A 15,103-nucleotide genomic window follows, 5' to 3' on the forward strand; every position below is an offset into this window, starting at 1 on the left:
GCACATTGACTCGGTACTGGTACCCCCTGTTTATAGTCTCGTTATTGTTATTTTATTGTGTTACTTTTTATTTTGTTTTTTACTTTAGTTCATTTAGTATATATTTTCTTGAACTGCATTGTTGGTTAAGGGCTTGTAAGTAAGCATTTCACATTAAGGTCTCCACCTCTTGTATTCGGCGCATGTCACATATCAAATTTTATTTGTACACTGCATATTATTATTATGCCACCAAAGCAATTCTAATATATCCACAGATTTGAACTTTTTTGGTGTAAAATTAATTAATAATTGTCTTTTGGTGAATTTATATAATTACATTCCGACCTTGTTTACTGTTGTCTAGTCCAAATATGGAAAGATTCCACTATTTATTTCTGTTTAAATTACTTTCAATGGGGTACTGTTATTTTGAAGCCAAACAGTCAAGTCCACAATTGTGGTTAATCCTTATTGTGGCTAGCTTCACACAGGCACCGCCACTACCATGCCAGAGATACTTATTTGGAGATGGAAAACTCGTTTAAACGTCAATGGTTTGCGCGGTGCATTCTGGGTGATTCTGGGACAAGAAGAGCTCTCCTTCAAGGAGTGAATGGGAGTCAATTTGACGCTGGCTCAAAACCACAACATTAGCATGAATTTCGTCAACAAGAAGTACAACATTCCCAATATTTTCAAGGATGTCAGATAAATAACTTGCTTTCTTTAATATTGTATAGCTTTGGAATCGTGAGATTACGTACTTTCGATGAAAATAGGCACGTTTCTCGACTCATACCCTGACTTTGAGTAGGGATTGCGTGACAATTAGTTTAGCAACCGCGTGATGCAGCATGATAACCCCAAACGCGATTGGGCGACAGTCTGCTGGGTGGGGCGTTGTACATTAATCCCTTCATTGACCAATGTGATTCCTATCTCCTCCTTTCTGTAATATCAATTCAATTTATTAAGGGGCTTTATTGTCATGGGAAACATATGTTAAAATTAACAAAGCAAGTGGAATAGATAAACAAAAGTTAAATAAACAGTAAAAAGTGAAATAAACAGTATGTACAGTAAACATTACACTTACAAAAGTTCCAAAAGAATAAAGACTATCTCTGACCAAGCTCCACTTCATGTAGCTGCTCAAGCCCCTGATTCTCCAATCTCCTCCTATGTTCTTGCTACATAAGCAAAAACGTCACAACCAAATAGGGCTTTATGGTCTAAATCAGGGATGGGCAACTTGATCGGGATGGGGGTTAAAAAACTGAACTCATGAGGGGCCACAGTTGCTCGCAGGTCTGTGTACACACTTTGTTACATCTGCTGGTGTAAAAAGGGCTCTATAAATACATGTGATTGATAGAAATAGGCAGGGTTTATGATCATTGGTACATTGCTACCCTAAACCCTAACCCTAAAGCACTTTTCAGACAGCCAGCGGAATATCGTTGAGTTACGACTTGATAACTTGTAGAAAATGATCCAGTTTCCCACCTGGGAAGTTTCGGAATCAACCAGTATGAAGCTCTACGCAAAATAACTTAAGTTAATTTTAATGCGGAGGTTCCAAGTTTCCGATAGCATGTGAACACGGCGTTAGATCAGCATCTTTGATTTCCTTGCACCTCTACCGAAGGCTGTAGGGACAGCCGCATCAAGGTGCCATCCCACTTCTGACACCAATGTGTACATTTTGGCCTGGGTCACATCCTTATCGGGACTCAATCTACAGTCCCTGAGATTGTCAGTCCAACACCTTAACCGTTATGCACAGAGAATAACTTGACAAGGACACTAATTGTTGTACTAAGGTCACTATAAATGTGGTTCCTGGGATGTTGTTTCAGGTGTTGAGCTCTGGTAATATGCTCAGCCCAACTGGAATAACGACAACATGGAATGTGCCTATTCATTTCTTACTTACCCCAATGAATGGGACTGTGTAACAAGTGAACAGCAAGACACCACAGAAATGAATTAAACATCTGTTATCAACAAACAGATTGTGAATTATGCCCATTCCCACTAATTAACGAAAACAATCACATACATTCTTCAAAGAGTTTTATTATATAGAACATACTCAATAATATCACTTAAAGGTTACATTAACATTTTCAAAACATGAAAATACCATAGAAAAATAACATTGTACAAAATAATTTTTTGTTCTTATAAGTAAAAACATATACAAAGCTTATAATCGGGCCATTTCTATTAGTGCTTCACACACTCACAGTGCCTTACACTTATAATACAGTATCATATTTCAAAGAAAAACATCCCAAAGCCTATATGTTATTATGGCTAAAAAACATGATCAATGTAAACCTGTAACAGACACATTAATGGCGGAACTTCCTGATTTGGCTTCTTTTTCGGCTTGGTCATTAAGAAACGCAGCGGCCATGACTGAAGCCAAACAAGAGTTGTCTTGTAAGGTGGTTTAATGTGGGTGTGTCTTGTGTGTGTTCGTATGTGGCAAGCGTTTGTACATTCACTCTACCAAAACAGTACACAGTTACAGTAACTCACCCTTCTAGATATCTTGAAACCAGGTCTTGTGTCTTAAAGTTGCCTAAGATTGCTAGTGCTAGCCAACGTCTTTTGCCAATTAGCTTCTGCAGGCTGGTATGTGACCGTGGCAAAGTAGATTTTTCATGTTGCACATCTTTTAATTGTCTCATTAAATGCTTTCAATATTTGTTTATGAATTTCTACAATTTATAGTTTGTATTAGGTTTTTAAGTCATTTAAATTTGGAGCTATTGATATTTAAAAAATATTGTCCCATGTACCATTTACTGATGGTCCCTATCTAGCCCTATAGAGATATCGAATGTCAAATCAAATTGACTACGGGCATTACAACCTCCAAATTGATGATGGCTTGGGGGGCAGGATTGAAATAAACCCAACCTCAAGAAAACTATTACGGTACCCTTTATTCCTTGACATAAAATGTTTTCCTATCATATCGTAAAATCTCTGTATTGAACGAGACTGACTTTATGATTTACACTTTGTTTTGACACTAGAATGGATGTTTCTGACTCATATTAGGCTATTTTTAAAACAAGAAGTAGCTTTTTAGTGTCAGTTGCTCTTTAAAATACAAAAATGGCACACAGAGATATGTCTTAAATATTTTTGATATTTGGATGGCTCTGGATTGGTTTCTCCCCTCTCCTGGTCCTTCATTGAATTCAACGGACATGGAAAAGCTACAGAGGCAGCTATCCCCTTCAGGTTTGATGAAGGAGGTCCACTTCCCTACGTGCTCACAGGCTTCAGGAACAACCTGCTCTGCCAGTAGTCTGGATTGTCAAATGAGCAATCTCCACCAGGCTCCCCCACCCCTACCCCTGCACGCACTTTTACAAATGCCCCCATCCCTGTGCGCTGACCCCCGATTGCCCGCACTACACCCTCACCTTCTTCCTGCAAATTCTCATACTCCACTGGGTCCCCAGCTCCAGGGGCAGCAAGTGAATCCATGTCCTCGTACTCATCCACCTCTCCCTCTCCTCCTCTCTGCATCCTCAGCCCCTCCCTGCTTCGCAGAGCCTGCCGTAGCTTGGGTTGCCTGTTAGTGTAATGATAGTCATCCTCTTCTACGTATTCATTGTCCACTTCCTCCACCTTTCTCTCGCCTCTCATCCGCTGTTTGGGCGTAGCTCCAGGATGAGGGACAACTCGTGTTGGGGGATCGTCTGGTCTTTCACTGGCCTCTGGTCCAACACTTCGAATGTCCATGTACTCATATTCAACGTCCCCAGAGCCACTTTCCTCTATTTTGTCTGAATCAGAGTTGAGGGCAGGGAATTCATAGTCCTGGAGTTCTTCATTCTTGGTTTGGCCTCCCCTGTTCTCCCCAGCTGATGTCCTGTGCCCCGTGCACTCTGTATACTCTGTGTCCAGGGATGGCAGAGAAGAGCGTTGCCTCTTGTTCATCTTCAACCACTGGCCATCTTTGGAGTGGCCAGGCTGCTGCCTGGGGGAGAGAGTCATCATGAACGCCTGTTTGTTCATGTACTCATATTCTTCACAGGCACTGTCATTGTCCTCCGAGGGTCCTGACGGGTATGAGGGAACCTTGGACGTCCTCCCGTGAGGAAGGGTGACCCGTGAGCTAGACAGTAGCGTATCTGTGGAGAACAGTGACAAGGGACAGAGGAATGAGTAAGGTGATCCAGAGATCTGAAATGATCTGAGTACTCTTGCAATTAACACTGACACTTTGAGTTATAACAATGACCATGCAACCACCCGCAAACAAAAACATGTGACTTTATTTATATGGCTTAAAGAAAATATAAAAATGGAATATGTTCAATAGTCAGAAACACAAAGATATATGTTCCTATGCATATTGTGTGGTATGTTTGTTTTCGTGATCTATCTATGCTATCACCTCTCTCTGGACTGTCACCCAGTCCGGGAAGCACGTATCCGTTCTGGTCCTCCTCCCCCTCTGTGTCAGGGGAGGGGGTCTCAGACAGCACCCCTGACATGCTGTCCCTCTGGGACATGTAGGCACTGTCCTCCCGATGCCGCTTCCTCTGCAGGCTACCAGCCAAGTCCTCGCTCATCTCCAGCTCCACCAACGTGCCCCGCCCCTCGGAGCTCTCTGACACAGTGCGGGCGGAGTTGAGGCGAGAGCGAGACGCTGGCGGCCACACCATCTATATAGAGGAACAGGAGGTATAAGGTCAAATGAGTGATCAACCCTATAGGATTGATATAGGCTGGAAGACTTCCAATAATACATGTGTTAGCATGTAAATGTTTTCAGTAGGTTTTCATGTATCTTTGTCATCTCCAGTGACTGACCTGAGAGTTATCCAGTCCTGGGGTCATGGGCAGGTATCCAGCCTGACTGCTGTGAACACCCTGAGGGGAATACAAGAATGGAACAGGACGGGATGGGAGTTAGAAAAACAACTTGGTGAACAAAAGGTTTGATCTGCCCATGTTATATATTGACAACGTGAACTGACCAGGACTATAACATGGATAACATGGATTTTCCTAGTCAGGTCACATGGTCCGGAAAAACTCCTGGCCCCATACAGTTTAAAATGTATGCATCGTGTATGCATCGAGAGAGATGCCTTATATGAGCCCTCACCCTGTGGCTTTCCATTCGTGAGAGTCGAGAAAAACTCCTGGCCTGTGACAGATAGAGAGGAGGTGTGGCCATGCCGTCCCCTAGCCTCTCCTCATCCTGGTCCTCCAGCCCCGCCTCCATGTGATCCAGCTCTGTAACTCGGTGGTGAGACTCGTCTGAGGGAGAGTCCGACGGGCTGCAGTCCCCCTGGTGAACAGAGGAAGATAAAGAAATAAACTTCAATCATCATCATCATCATCACTAACAACATCATTATTATTGTCCTCATGAGCTGACATTTCGTGTGGATGAACAAGAGTGTGACTCAGGCAAACAGCACAGTCTTAGGACTGTATTGATTGGCATTTGGGAGTGGACTCCAAAAAACACATTCTTAGCAAACATTGATTTATATGGCTACCTCCCAGGTGTGGCATTCTGTCTTACCTTGATCACTAGGTACCGAGGCGGGTCCCTGGCCATTCTGGTAAACTCATTGGCCAGTTCCTTGAAGGTGGGACGGACATTCTCGTCAATCATCCAGCCTGTAAATGATGATAATGCCACGTGAGTCCCATCGAAGATAGTGTCAGTTGTTTGAACATTCTTTATATACTATACTTTCATAGCAAAACAAATGATTACAATGCAATGTACTCTAGCACATTTCACACAGATCTGATAGGTATTGAGGGTGAAGGAGAGAGGGTGGGCACTCACACTTGACCATGACCATGTAAACATCTATGGTGCAGATGTGTGGCTGGGAGAGACGCTCGCCCTTCTCCAGCAGGTCAGGCACTTCCTGTGGACGCATCGTTGAATAGGGCTCCGCCCCGTATGACATCATCTCCCACACTGTCACTCCTGCAAGATGGAGTAATATAATTTACATTCTAAAATCATGGTAACTCAACATACACATAAGTACTTTCAACTTACCGTTGATATAAAAGTCGATAAAAGCACATGAAACACACACACACACACAGTGACTCACCATAGCTCCAGACATCGCTTTGATGTGTGTATCTGCGGAACAAGATGCTCTCCAGAGCCATCCATTTGATAGGCGTCTGTGGTGAGAGAGACAAGACAGGGAACTATGTCACCATGAGTTCTACTCAGTTCAAAGCCTGTGGCCACTGGGAAAAAACACCTATTAGTTAGTGTTCATGGCAACAATACAAAACACGTAGAAAAACAGGCCATGTATCTAGTCAACATCTCACCTAACAGAAAAGAACCAGGCCATGTATCTAGTCATCATCTCACCTAACAGAAAAGAACCAGGCCATGTATCTAGTCAACATCTCACCTAACAGAAAAGAACCAGGCCATGTATCTAGTCATCATCTCACCTAACAGAAAAGAACCAGGCCATGTATCTAGTCAACATCTCACCTAACAGAAAAGAACCAGGCCATGTATCTAGTCAACATCTCACCTAACAGAAAAGAACCAGGCCATGTATCTAGTCATCATCTCACCTAACAGAAAAGAACCAGGCCATGTATCTAGTCAACATCTCACCTAACAGAAAAGAACCAGGCCATGTATCTAGTCAACATCTCACCTAACAGAAAAGAACCAGGCCATGTATCTAGTCATCATCTCACCTAACAGAAAAGAACCAGGCCATGTATCTAGTCAACATCTCACCTAACAGAAAAGAACCAGGCCATGTATCTAGTCATCATCTCACCTAACAGAAAAGAACCAGGCCATGTATCTAGTCAACATCTCACCTAACAGAAAAGAACCAGGCCATGTATCTAGTCATCATCTCACCTAACAGAAAAGACAGCAGATGGTACACAGGATGGTTTTTCCAGAAGAAGATAAATAGTAGGCTGAGACATTGTCCATGACAAGTTATTCCGGACCATGGGACCTAACCAAGAAGCCAACACACCTTGACCTCATTGTAGAAGTACTTCTTGTCGTCAGGGTATAGCAGGTCTGCGATGCCATAGTCAGAGATCTGGACCATGTAGTCACTTTTCAAGAGAACATTCCTGGCTGCCAGGTTTCTGTGGACCATCCTGTGTTCCTCCAAATAGTACATACCCTGATGGAGGACGGGACACACACCTCGGTTGCATAAACAATAACATGCACGCATATACACACACACACACACACACACACACACACACACACACACACACACACACACACACACACACACACACACACACACACACACACACACACACACACACACACACACACACACACACACACACACACACACACACAAATGGTATCTCACCTTGGCAATCTGCACACACCAGTTGAGCAGCCTCTGTGGGTCCAGGCTATCCCTGTAGTGCCTGATGTGCTCCAGTAAGGACCCCTGAGTGCTGAGCTGGGTGACCAGCTGGAGACTGGCACCAGGACAGATGCCTAAGAGCCTGACTATGTACTGGTGGTCCAAGCTACCCATCGCCAACATGTGCTGCAGGGGTTATTAGAAAAATCTGCATTAGTAAACAGAGTCAAGATAAGTGTTATCAGGTCAGTTATGATTTGAAGGGGCAGATGTTCTTGTGAATGGGTATGTGAGATATACACTACCGTTCAAAAGTTTGGGGTCACTTAGAAATGTCCTTATTTTTTAAAGAAAAGCACACATTTTGTCTATTAAAATAACATCAAATTGATCAGAAATACAGTGTAGACATTGTTAATGTTGTAAATGACTATTGTAGCTGGAAACGGCTGATTTTTAATGGAATATCTACATAGGCGTACTGAGGACCATTATCAGCAAACATCACTCCTGTGTTCCAATGGCATGTTGTGTTAGCTAATCCAAGTTTATCATTTTAAAAGGCTAATTGATCATTAGAAAACCCTTTTGCAATTATGTTAGCACAGCTGAAAACTGTTGTCCTGATTAAAGAAGCAATAAAACTGGCCTTCTTTAGACTAGTTGAGTATCTGGCGCATCAGCATTTGTGGGTTCAATTACAGGCTCAAAATGGCAAGAAACAAAGAACTTGCTTCTGAAACTCGTCAGTCTATTCTTGTTCTGAGAAATGAAGGCTATTCCATGCGAGAAATTGCCAAGAAACTGAAGATCTCGTACAATGCTGTGTACCACTCCCTTCACAGAACAGCGCAAACTGGCTCTAACCAGAATAGAAAGAGGAGTAGAAGGCCCCGGTGCACAACTGAGCAAGAGGACAAGTACATTATAGTGTCTAGTTTGAGAAACAGATGCCTCACAAGTCTTCAACTGGCAGCTTCATTAAATAGTACCCGCAAAACACCAGGCTCAATGTCAACAGTGAAGAGGCGACTCCAGGATGCTGGCCTTCTAGGCAGAGTTGCAAAGAAAAAGCCATATCTCAGTCTGGCCAATAAAAATAAAAGATTAAGATGGGCAAAAGAACACAGACATTGGACAGAGGAACTCTGCCTAGAAGGATAAACTTGGATTAGCTAACACAACGTGCCATTGGAACACAGGAGTGATGTTTGCTGATAATGGGCCTCTGTACGCCTATGTAGATATTCCATAAAAAATCTGCCGTTTCCAGCTACAATAGTCATTTACAACATTAACAATGTCTACACTGTATTTCTGATCAATTTGATGTTATTTTAATGACAATTTTTTTTTGCTTTCTTTCAAAAACAAGGACATTTCTAAGTGACCCCAAACTTTTGACCGGTAGTGTATATATATTTTCTTACGTCTGTGATCTCATGGAAGGTCTGCCGCCCCGTTCGATCATGAATAGTCTTTATGGCCACGGGGATCTTCACTGAGTCTCCCTCAGGAATCCAAATGCCCTGAGAAAGGTGGAGGAAAAGACAGGGGAGAGGGGTTACCTCACAATGAAACAAAGACAAGTAAGGTAAGAAGCACAATATGGTAAATGGTAGAAAGGTGCAGGGTGATGATGAAAATAGGGGGTCTAAGAGGGTGACGGTTGATGGTGTAAGCACCTTGTGGATGGAGCCAAACACCCCGGTGCCCAGCAGCTTGATCTTACGGAGCTCTCTGACCTTCAGGATCCTCGCATGAACTTTGACCCCCTTCTCACCAGGGTCCAAGGGCTCTAAACTCTACAGACAAACACAAATGCATACAGTTAATATCAGGACATATCAAGGCAATAACACACACAGTGTTTAGAAAAATCCTTATTTTCACTCACTCACTCACTCACTCACTCACTCACTCACTCACTCACTCACTCACTCACTCACTCACTCACTCACTCACACACACCCTCTCTCCCCTCCCCACCTCTCCACTCGCCAGGTATCTCCTCATGGCTCTCTTGCGCCGGATGGCAAGACCTCGGCGGTACAGAACACTCATCACAAAGATAGAGATGCCCACTATCACCACTGCCAAAACTCCCAGAACAATGCCTATAATGGGTTGGCTGGAAAGAGACACAGGAAGAGGTATTAGCCAATTAGCAGCTGATATACAGTGCATTCGGAAAGTATTTAGACTCCTTGACTTTTTCCACATTTTGCTATGTTAAAGACTTATTCTAGAGAGTATTTTAAAAAATCTAATCAATCTACACACAATACCCCATAATGACAAAGCGATAACAGTTTTGGATGACATTTTGGCAAATTCAATTGATCGGACATGATTTGGAAAGGCACACACCTGTCTATATAAGGTCCCACAGTTGACAGTGCATGTCAGAGAAAAAAAACAAGATATGAGGTCGAAGGAATTGTCCGTAGAGCTCCGAGACAGGATTGTGTCGAGGCACAGATATGGGGAAGGGTACCAAACATTTCGGCAGCATTGAAGGTCCCCAAGAACACAGTGGCCTCCATCATTCTTAAATGGAAGAAGTTTGGAACCACCAAGACTCTTCCTAGAGCTGGCCACACGGCCAAACTGAGCAATCAGGGGAGAAGGACCTTGGTCAGGAAGATGACCAAGAACCCGACGGTCATTCTGACAGAGCTCCAGAGTTCCACTGCTTAGATGGGAGAACCTTCCAGAAGGACAACCATCTCTGCAAAACTCCACTAATCAGGCCTTTATAGTAGAGTGGCCAGACGGAAGCCACTCCTCAGTAAAAGGACTCTTGGAACATGAGAAACAAGATTCTCTGGTCTGATGAAACCAAGAATGCCAAGCGTCACGTCTGGAGGAAACCTGGCACCATCCCTACGGTGATGAATGGTGGTGGCAGTATCGTGCTGTGGGGATGTTTTTCAGTGGCAGAGACTGGGAGACTAATCAGGATCAAGGGAAGGATGAACAGAGCAAAGTACAGTGAGAGGTCTTTGAGAAAAACCTGCTCCAGAGCACTCAGGATCTCAGACTCGGGCGAAGGTTCACCTTCCAACAGGACAACAACACTAAGCACACAGCCAAGATAATGCAGGAGTGGCTTCGGGACAAGTCTCTGAATGTCCTTGAGTGGCCCAGCAAGAGCCTGGACTTGAACCTGATTAAAGATCTCTGGAGAGACCTTAAAGTAGTTGTGCAGCAATGCTCCCCATCCAACCTGACAGAGCTTGAGAGGATTTGCAGAGACGAATGGGAGAAACTCCCCAAATACAGGTGTGCCAAGCTTGTAGCGTCATACCCAAGAAGACTCGAGGATGTAATTGCTGCACTGTGTGAAGGGTCTGAATACTTACAGTACCAGTCAGAAGTTTGGACACACCTACTCGTTCAAGGGTTTTTCTTTATTTTTATTATTTTTTACATTGTAGAATAATAGTGAAGCCATCAACACTAGGAAATAACACATATGGAATTGTGTAGTAACCAAAAAAGTGTTAAACAAATCGAAATATATTTTATATTTGAGATTCTTCAAAGTAACCACCCTTTGCCTTGATGACAGCTTTGCACACTCTTGACATTCTCTCAACCAGCTTCATGAGGTAGTCACCTGGAATGCATTTCAATTAACAGGTATGCCTTGTTAAAAGTTAATTTGTGGAATTTATTTCCTTCTTAAGGAGTTTCATCCAATCAGTTGTGCTGTGACAAGGTAGGGATGGTATACAGAAGATAGCCTTATTTTTGTAAAAGACCAAGTCCATATTATGGCAAGAACAGCTCAAATAACCAAAGACAAACGACAGTCCATCATTACTTTAAGACATGCAGGTCAGTCAATTCGGAAAATTTCCAGAACTTTGAAAGTTTCTTCAAGTGCAGTCGCAAAAACCATCACGCCCTATGATGAAACTGGCTCTTACAAGGACTGCCACAGTAAAGGAAGACCCAGAGTTACCTCCGCTGCAGAGGATAAGTTCATTACAGTTACCAGCCTCAGAAATTGCAGCCCAAATAAATGCTTCACAAAGTTCAAGTGACAGACACATCTCAACATCAACTGTTCAGAGGAGACGGTGTGAATCAGTTCTTCAAGGTCGAATTTCTGCAAAGAAACCACTACTAAAGGACACCAATAGGAAGAAGAGACTTGCTTGGGCCAAGATTCACGAGCAATGGACATTAGACCGATGGAAATCTGTCCTTTGGTCTGATGAGTCCAAATTTGAGATATTTGGTTCCAACTGCTGTGTCTTTGTGAGATGCAGATTAGGTGAACGGATGATCTCCGCATGTGCGGTTCCCACCGTGAAGCATGGAGGAGGAGGTGTGATGGTGTGGGGGTGCTTTGCAAGTGACACTGTCAGTGATTTATTTAGAATTCAAGGTACACTTAACCAGCATGGCTACCACAGCATTCTGCAGCGAAACACCACACATCCGGTTTGCGCTTAGTGGGACTATCATTTGTTTTTCAACAGGACAATGACAAAACACACCTCCAGGCTGTGTAAGGGCTATTTGACCAAGAAGGAGAGTGATTGAGTGCTGCGTCACATGATCTGGCCTCCACATGTCTTCACTATTATTCTAAAATGTAGAAAATAGTTAAAATAAAGAAAAACCCTTGAATGAGCAGGTGTGTCCAAACTTTTGACTGGTACTGTATGTAAATGTGATATTTCAGTTTTTGCTTTGTCATTATAGGTTATAGTGTTTAGATTGATTAGGGGAAAAAACTATTTGATCAATTTTAGATCAAGGCGTAACAAAATGTAACGTAACAAAATGTGGAAAAAGTCAAGGGGTCTGAATACTTTCCGAATGCACTGTACAATAATGAAGATTGCTGTGTTCTAGACTAGAGAACACAGAACACACTTTAATTGTCATTACAGTGAGGAGAAATCAGGTTGTCAGTCACAGGTGGAGAAAAGACAGATGCTACACTCACCTAGTGGTTAATCTGGACGAGTCCAAACAGTCCCCAATGCCTGGGCCTGAGCAACTGAAAACACAGAACAGAGAGATATTTAACACGCACGCACGCACGCACACACACACACACCCCTCCCCCATTCTTTGACTCGTTTCTCACCCCTGGGTGCAGTTGAGGTGGCAGGGCTCACAGCGTCTCTGCTGGTTGGGGTATTTAAAGATGAGACCCTTCTCCCCCATCACTCCCTCAGGGCATGAGGACACACAGTGGGGACCGTCCCTCAGACTGGCACACACCACACACTTATTAGCTCCCTACAGAGAGACAGAGAGGGAGAGAGAGGACAATTTCCATATAACTGTGGTCCAAAATATCATCCACAAGGTAGCAGTGAAGCGCTACATTTCAGATAGTCCTGAGAATTTTGAGAGACACTTTTCAACTCATCACTCTGAGCTTATGTCTTTTTATGATGCATTGAGAGATATGGTCAGAGGTGTGCATACCGGTCCTGTGCAGGTGAGCCGTCCCTCCTGGACCTCACACTCTGAGTGACAGGGCATACACTCGCCCTTTGGACCTGCAAACTCACGCCCCTCCCTGGACAAAAACATAGAGATTGAGATTGAAAAAGAGGTTGAACACATAGTCACACACACACACATTGAGACATACTGACAAATCTACATTATAATAAAGATACATTACAAATCTACATTATAATAAAGATGCATTACAAATCTACATTATAATAAAGATACATTGTTATGACTGACTACTGACCCAGTGAGAAATCTGCACTGATGGACACAGGTACCTCCTCGGCTGTAGTCCTTACAGGACTGACACTGGTCTGGACCAGGACCCCAACAGCCCTCCAACGAACACAGTGGGTCACACATGTGCCCCTCCTCAACTACACACACACACACACACACACAAACAGAAAAATATGCAAAAAACTATTAGTGCTTCACTAGTTTACCCGCCATATTCACTCAATGATTTTCAGATTTCCCCCAGTCTCTCTCCTCAGTCCCCCGTCTCACCACACTGGCTCTGGAGACGATTCTCCTTGACGTCAATGTTCTTCTGGCGGCGCTGTGGGCGGGAGCTGCTGCTGAAGAGGCGTGTCCAGTTGACGGTGTGGTGGTAGCACAGCTTCTTGTTTCCTGTGATGTAGACGCCGCCGTCGTTGATCCTCCGCAGCGAGCGCAGCCCCAGAGATGTCAGGGACGGGATGCGCATCACCAGCAGGGAGTAGCCCCTGAACAAGAGGGAGGAGGAAGATGAGCAGGGCAGAGGGGTAGAGAGGCAGTGAGATGACAGGAAGGGAAAGCGGGTCAAAGGTGAGGGAGCAGAGAGAGGAGAACCATCAGGGTGGAGGGAATGGAGGATATTTCAGACAAAATATGTACAAATGTATACTGGTGCTGGGAACATCAAGTCAGGACAGATAAAAAAATGAATCCCGCATTGCTGCTCCCAAATACTAATTGTCTACATGCAGACAGAAAATGTTTATGATGCTATGTAGGGAATGCATATGTCATTGTCTTTGAGATTAGTTTGATCAATACCACCTATTCACCCAGTGACTCCCAGTACCCAACTCTTCACTTATACGTAGTGTCTGTGGTCATATGGTATGATCAAGTTCAATTTACAATCATGAGGATAGTGGTTACCTTGTACCTCAACACAAATCCCTCACCCACCACCACCAACTGAGATACTTCTCATACAGTTCAAGGCACAACACACAACCAATTCTGAGTAAAATGTTGCGTAGCATAGTCACAGGTGATAAGGAGGAAATTGTGTAAGTATGATGTCATATCAGGAAGATTAGTAAAACAGCTGTCACAAACACTACTGTACCTTTTAGAGCGCCCTCTGATTGGACAAACAAGACAGAGAGAGAGACAGAAGAGACAGAGAGACAGAGAGGAGAACAGAAGAGACAGAGAGACAGAAGAGAGAGAGACAGAAGAGACAGAGAGAGAGAGGAGAACAGAGTAGAGGATGAGAAAAGGGGTGAAAGAGAGTGAGAGATAAAGTGGTGACAAAACACACAAGACACAACAGGTCAGTCTATGCATGCATGTCTACAATGCAGTTAAACAGAGATGGAAATGGTGATGGGTTCAGTGTACACATACTGTAGAATGTGAACAAGATATTTCTTTAGTGCAGAGGGACAGAGACACAAGTATAATGTCAGACAGTGAGGGAGACAGACAGACAGATCGTCACCTGTAAAGGGTTCTTCCTTGTATGGTTGTCAAGTTGGAGAAGACTGACAGGTCTGTCAGAGTTTCCGGCCATGACTGGATACTCAGAATGTCTGGCAACCGGAGAAGGTGTGTTACAAACACAGAACACCATACAAACACATTGCTACCACTAAACTGACACTTGCACTTGAAACTTCAACATACACACACATTCATACACACACATACCTGTGATCTCTCGCACAGTTCTGAAGATCTTCAGTTTCTCTGGGTCCAAAGCTGCGATGTTGTTGTAGGGATCACTGTGTGTAGAAGATCAACCAACAGAGAAGTAGTGAGGACCAACAAAAAGTGAACAAGTTGACATTACTGTGCCATTTTGAATATACAGATGTAGGATCTTAATTTGAGACAGTTTGCTACAGCAGGAAAACGAGCCTGCAGAAACAGGACTAGTGAATTATTATCTGGATTATAAATAATGGATTTTTTTTTGTAGGGGATGATACATTTTTCATTAGGGCAAATCAAGTCTG

General features: G+C 43.5%; 1 protein-coding gene across 3 annotated transcripts in view; it reads right to left on the reverse strand.

The window, feature by feature from the left end:
- Positions 1-2,041: 2,041 nt before the first annotated feature.
- LOC106565537 (receptor tyrosine-protein kinase erbB-3) overlaps positions 2,042-15,103 on the reverse strand; it is a 35,963-nt gene continuing 22,901 nt past the window's right edge. For 2 of the 3 annotated variants that reach the window (XM_014132782.3, XM_082959249.1), the window contains 20 exons: positions 14,796-14,869; positions 14,587-14,677; positions 14,212-14,226; positions 13,380-13,597; positions 13,114-13,246; positions 12,837-12,930; positions 12,490-12,644; positions 12,346-12,399; positions 9,369-9,510; positions 9,065-9,184; positions 8,810-8,908; positions 7,380-7,565; positions 7,020-7,175; positions 6,105-6,180; positions 5,825-5,971; positions 5,552-5,649; positions 5,126-5,311; positions 4,828-4,887; positions 4,409-4,679; positions 2,042-4,142 (listed from right to left, as the gene is read on the reverse strand). In XM_014132782.3, the coding sequence (XP_013988257.2) occupies positions 3,268-4,142; positions 4,409-4,679; positions 4,828-4,887; positions 5,126-5,311; positions 5,552-5,649; positions 5,825-5,971; positions 6,105-6,180; positions 7,020-7,175; positions 7,380-7,565; positions 8,810-8,908; positions 9,065-9,184; positions 9,369-9,510; positions 12,346-12,399; positions 12,490-12,644; positions 12,837-12,930; positions 13,114-13,246; positions 13,380-13,597; positions 14,212-14,226; positions 14,587-14,677; positions 14,796-14,869 (3,250 nt within the window). In that variant the 3' untranslated portion in view covers positions 2,042-3,267. The remainder of the gene's footprint in view (positions 4,143-4,408; positions 4,680-4,827; positions 4,888-5,125; positions 5,312-5,551; positions 5,650-5,824; positions 5,972-6,104; positions 6,181-7,019; positions 7,176-7,379; positions 7,566-8,809; positions 8,909-9,064; positions 9,185-9,368; positions 9,511-12,345; positions 12,400-12,489; positions 12,645-12,836; positions 12,931-13,113; positions 13,247-13,379; positions 13,598-14,211; positions 14,227-14,586; positions 14,678-14,795; positions 14,870-15,103) is intronic. The other variant, XM_014132781.3, reaches the window with a different exon arrangement.

The sequence above is a fragment of the Salmo salar genome, chromosome 12 (assembly GCF_965601325.2).
Source record: "Salmo salar chromosome 12, fSalSal1, whole genome shotgun sequence".
Taxonomy (NCBI): Eukaryota; Metazoa; Chordata; class Actinopteri; order Salmoniformes; family Salmonidae; genus Salmo; species Salmo salar.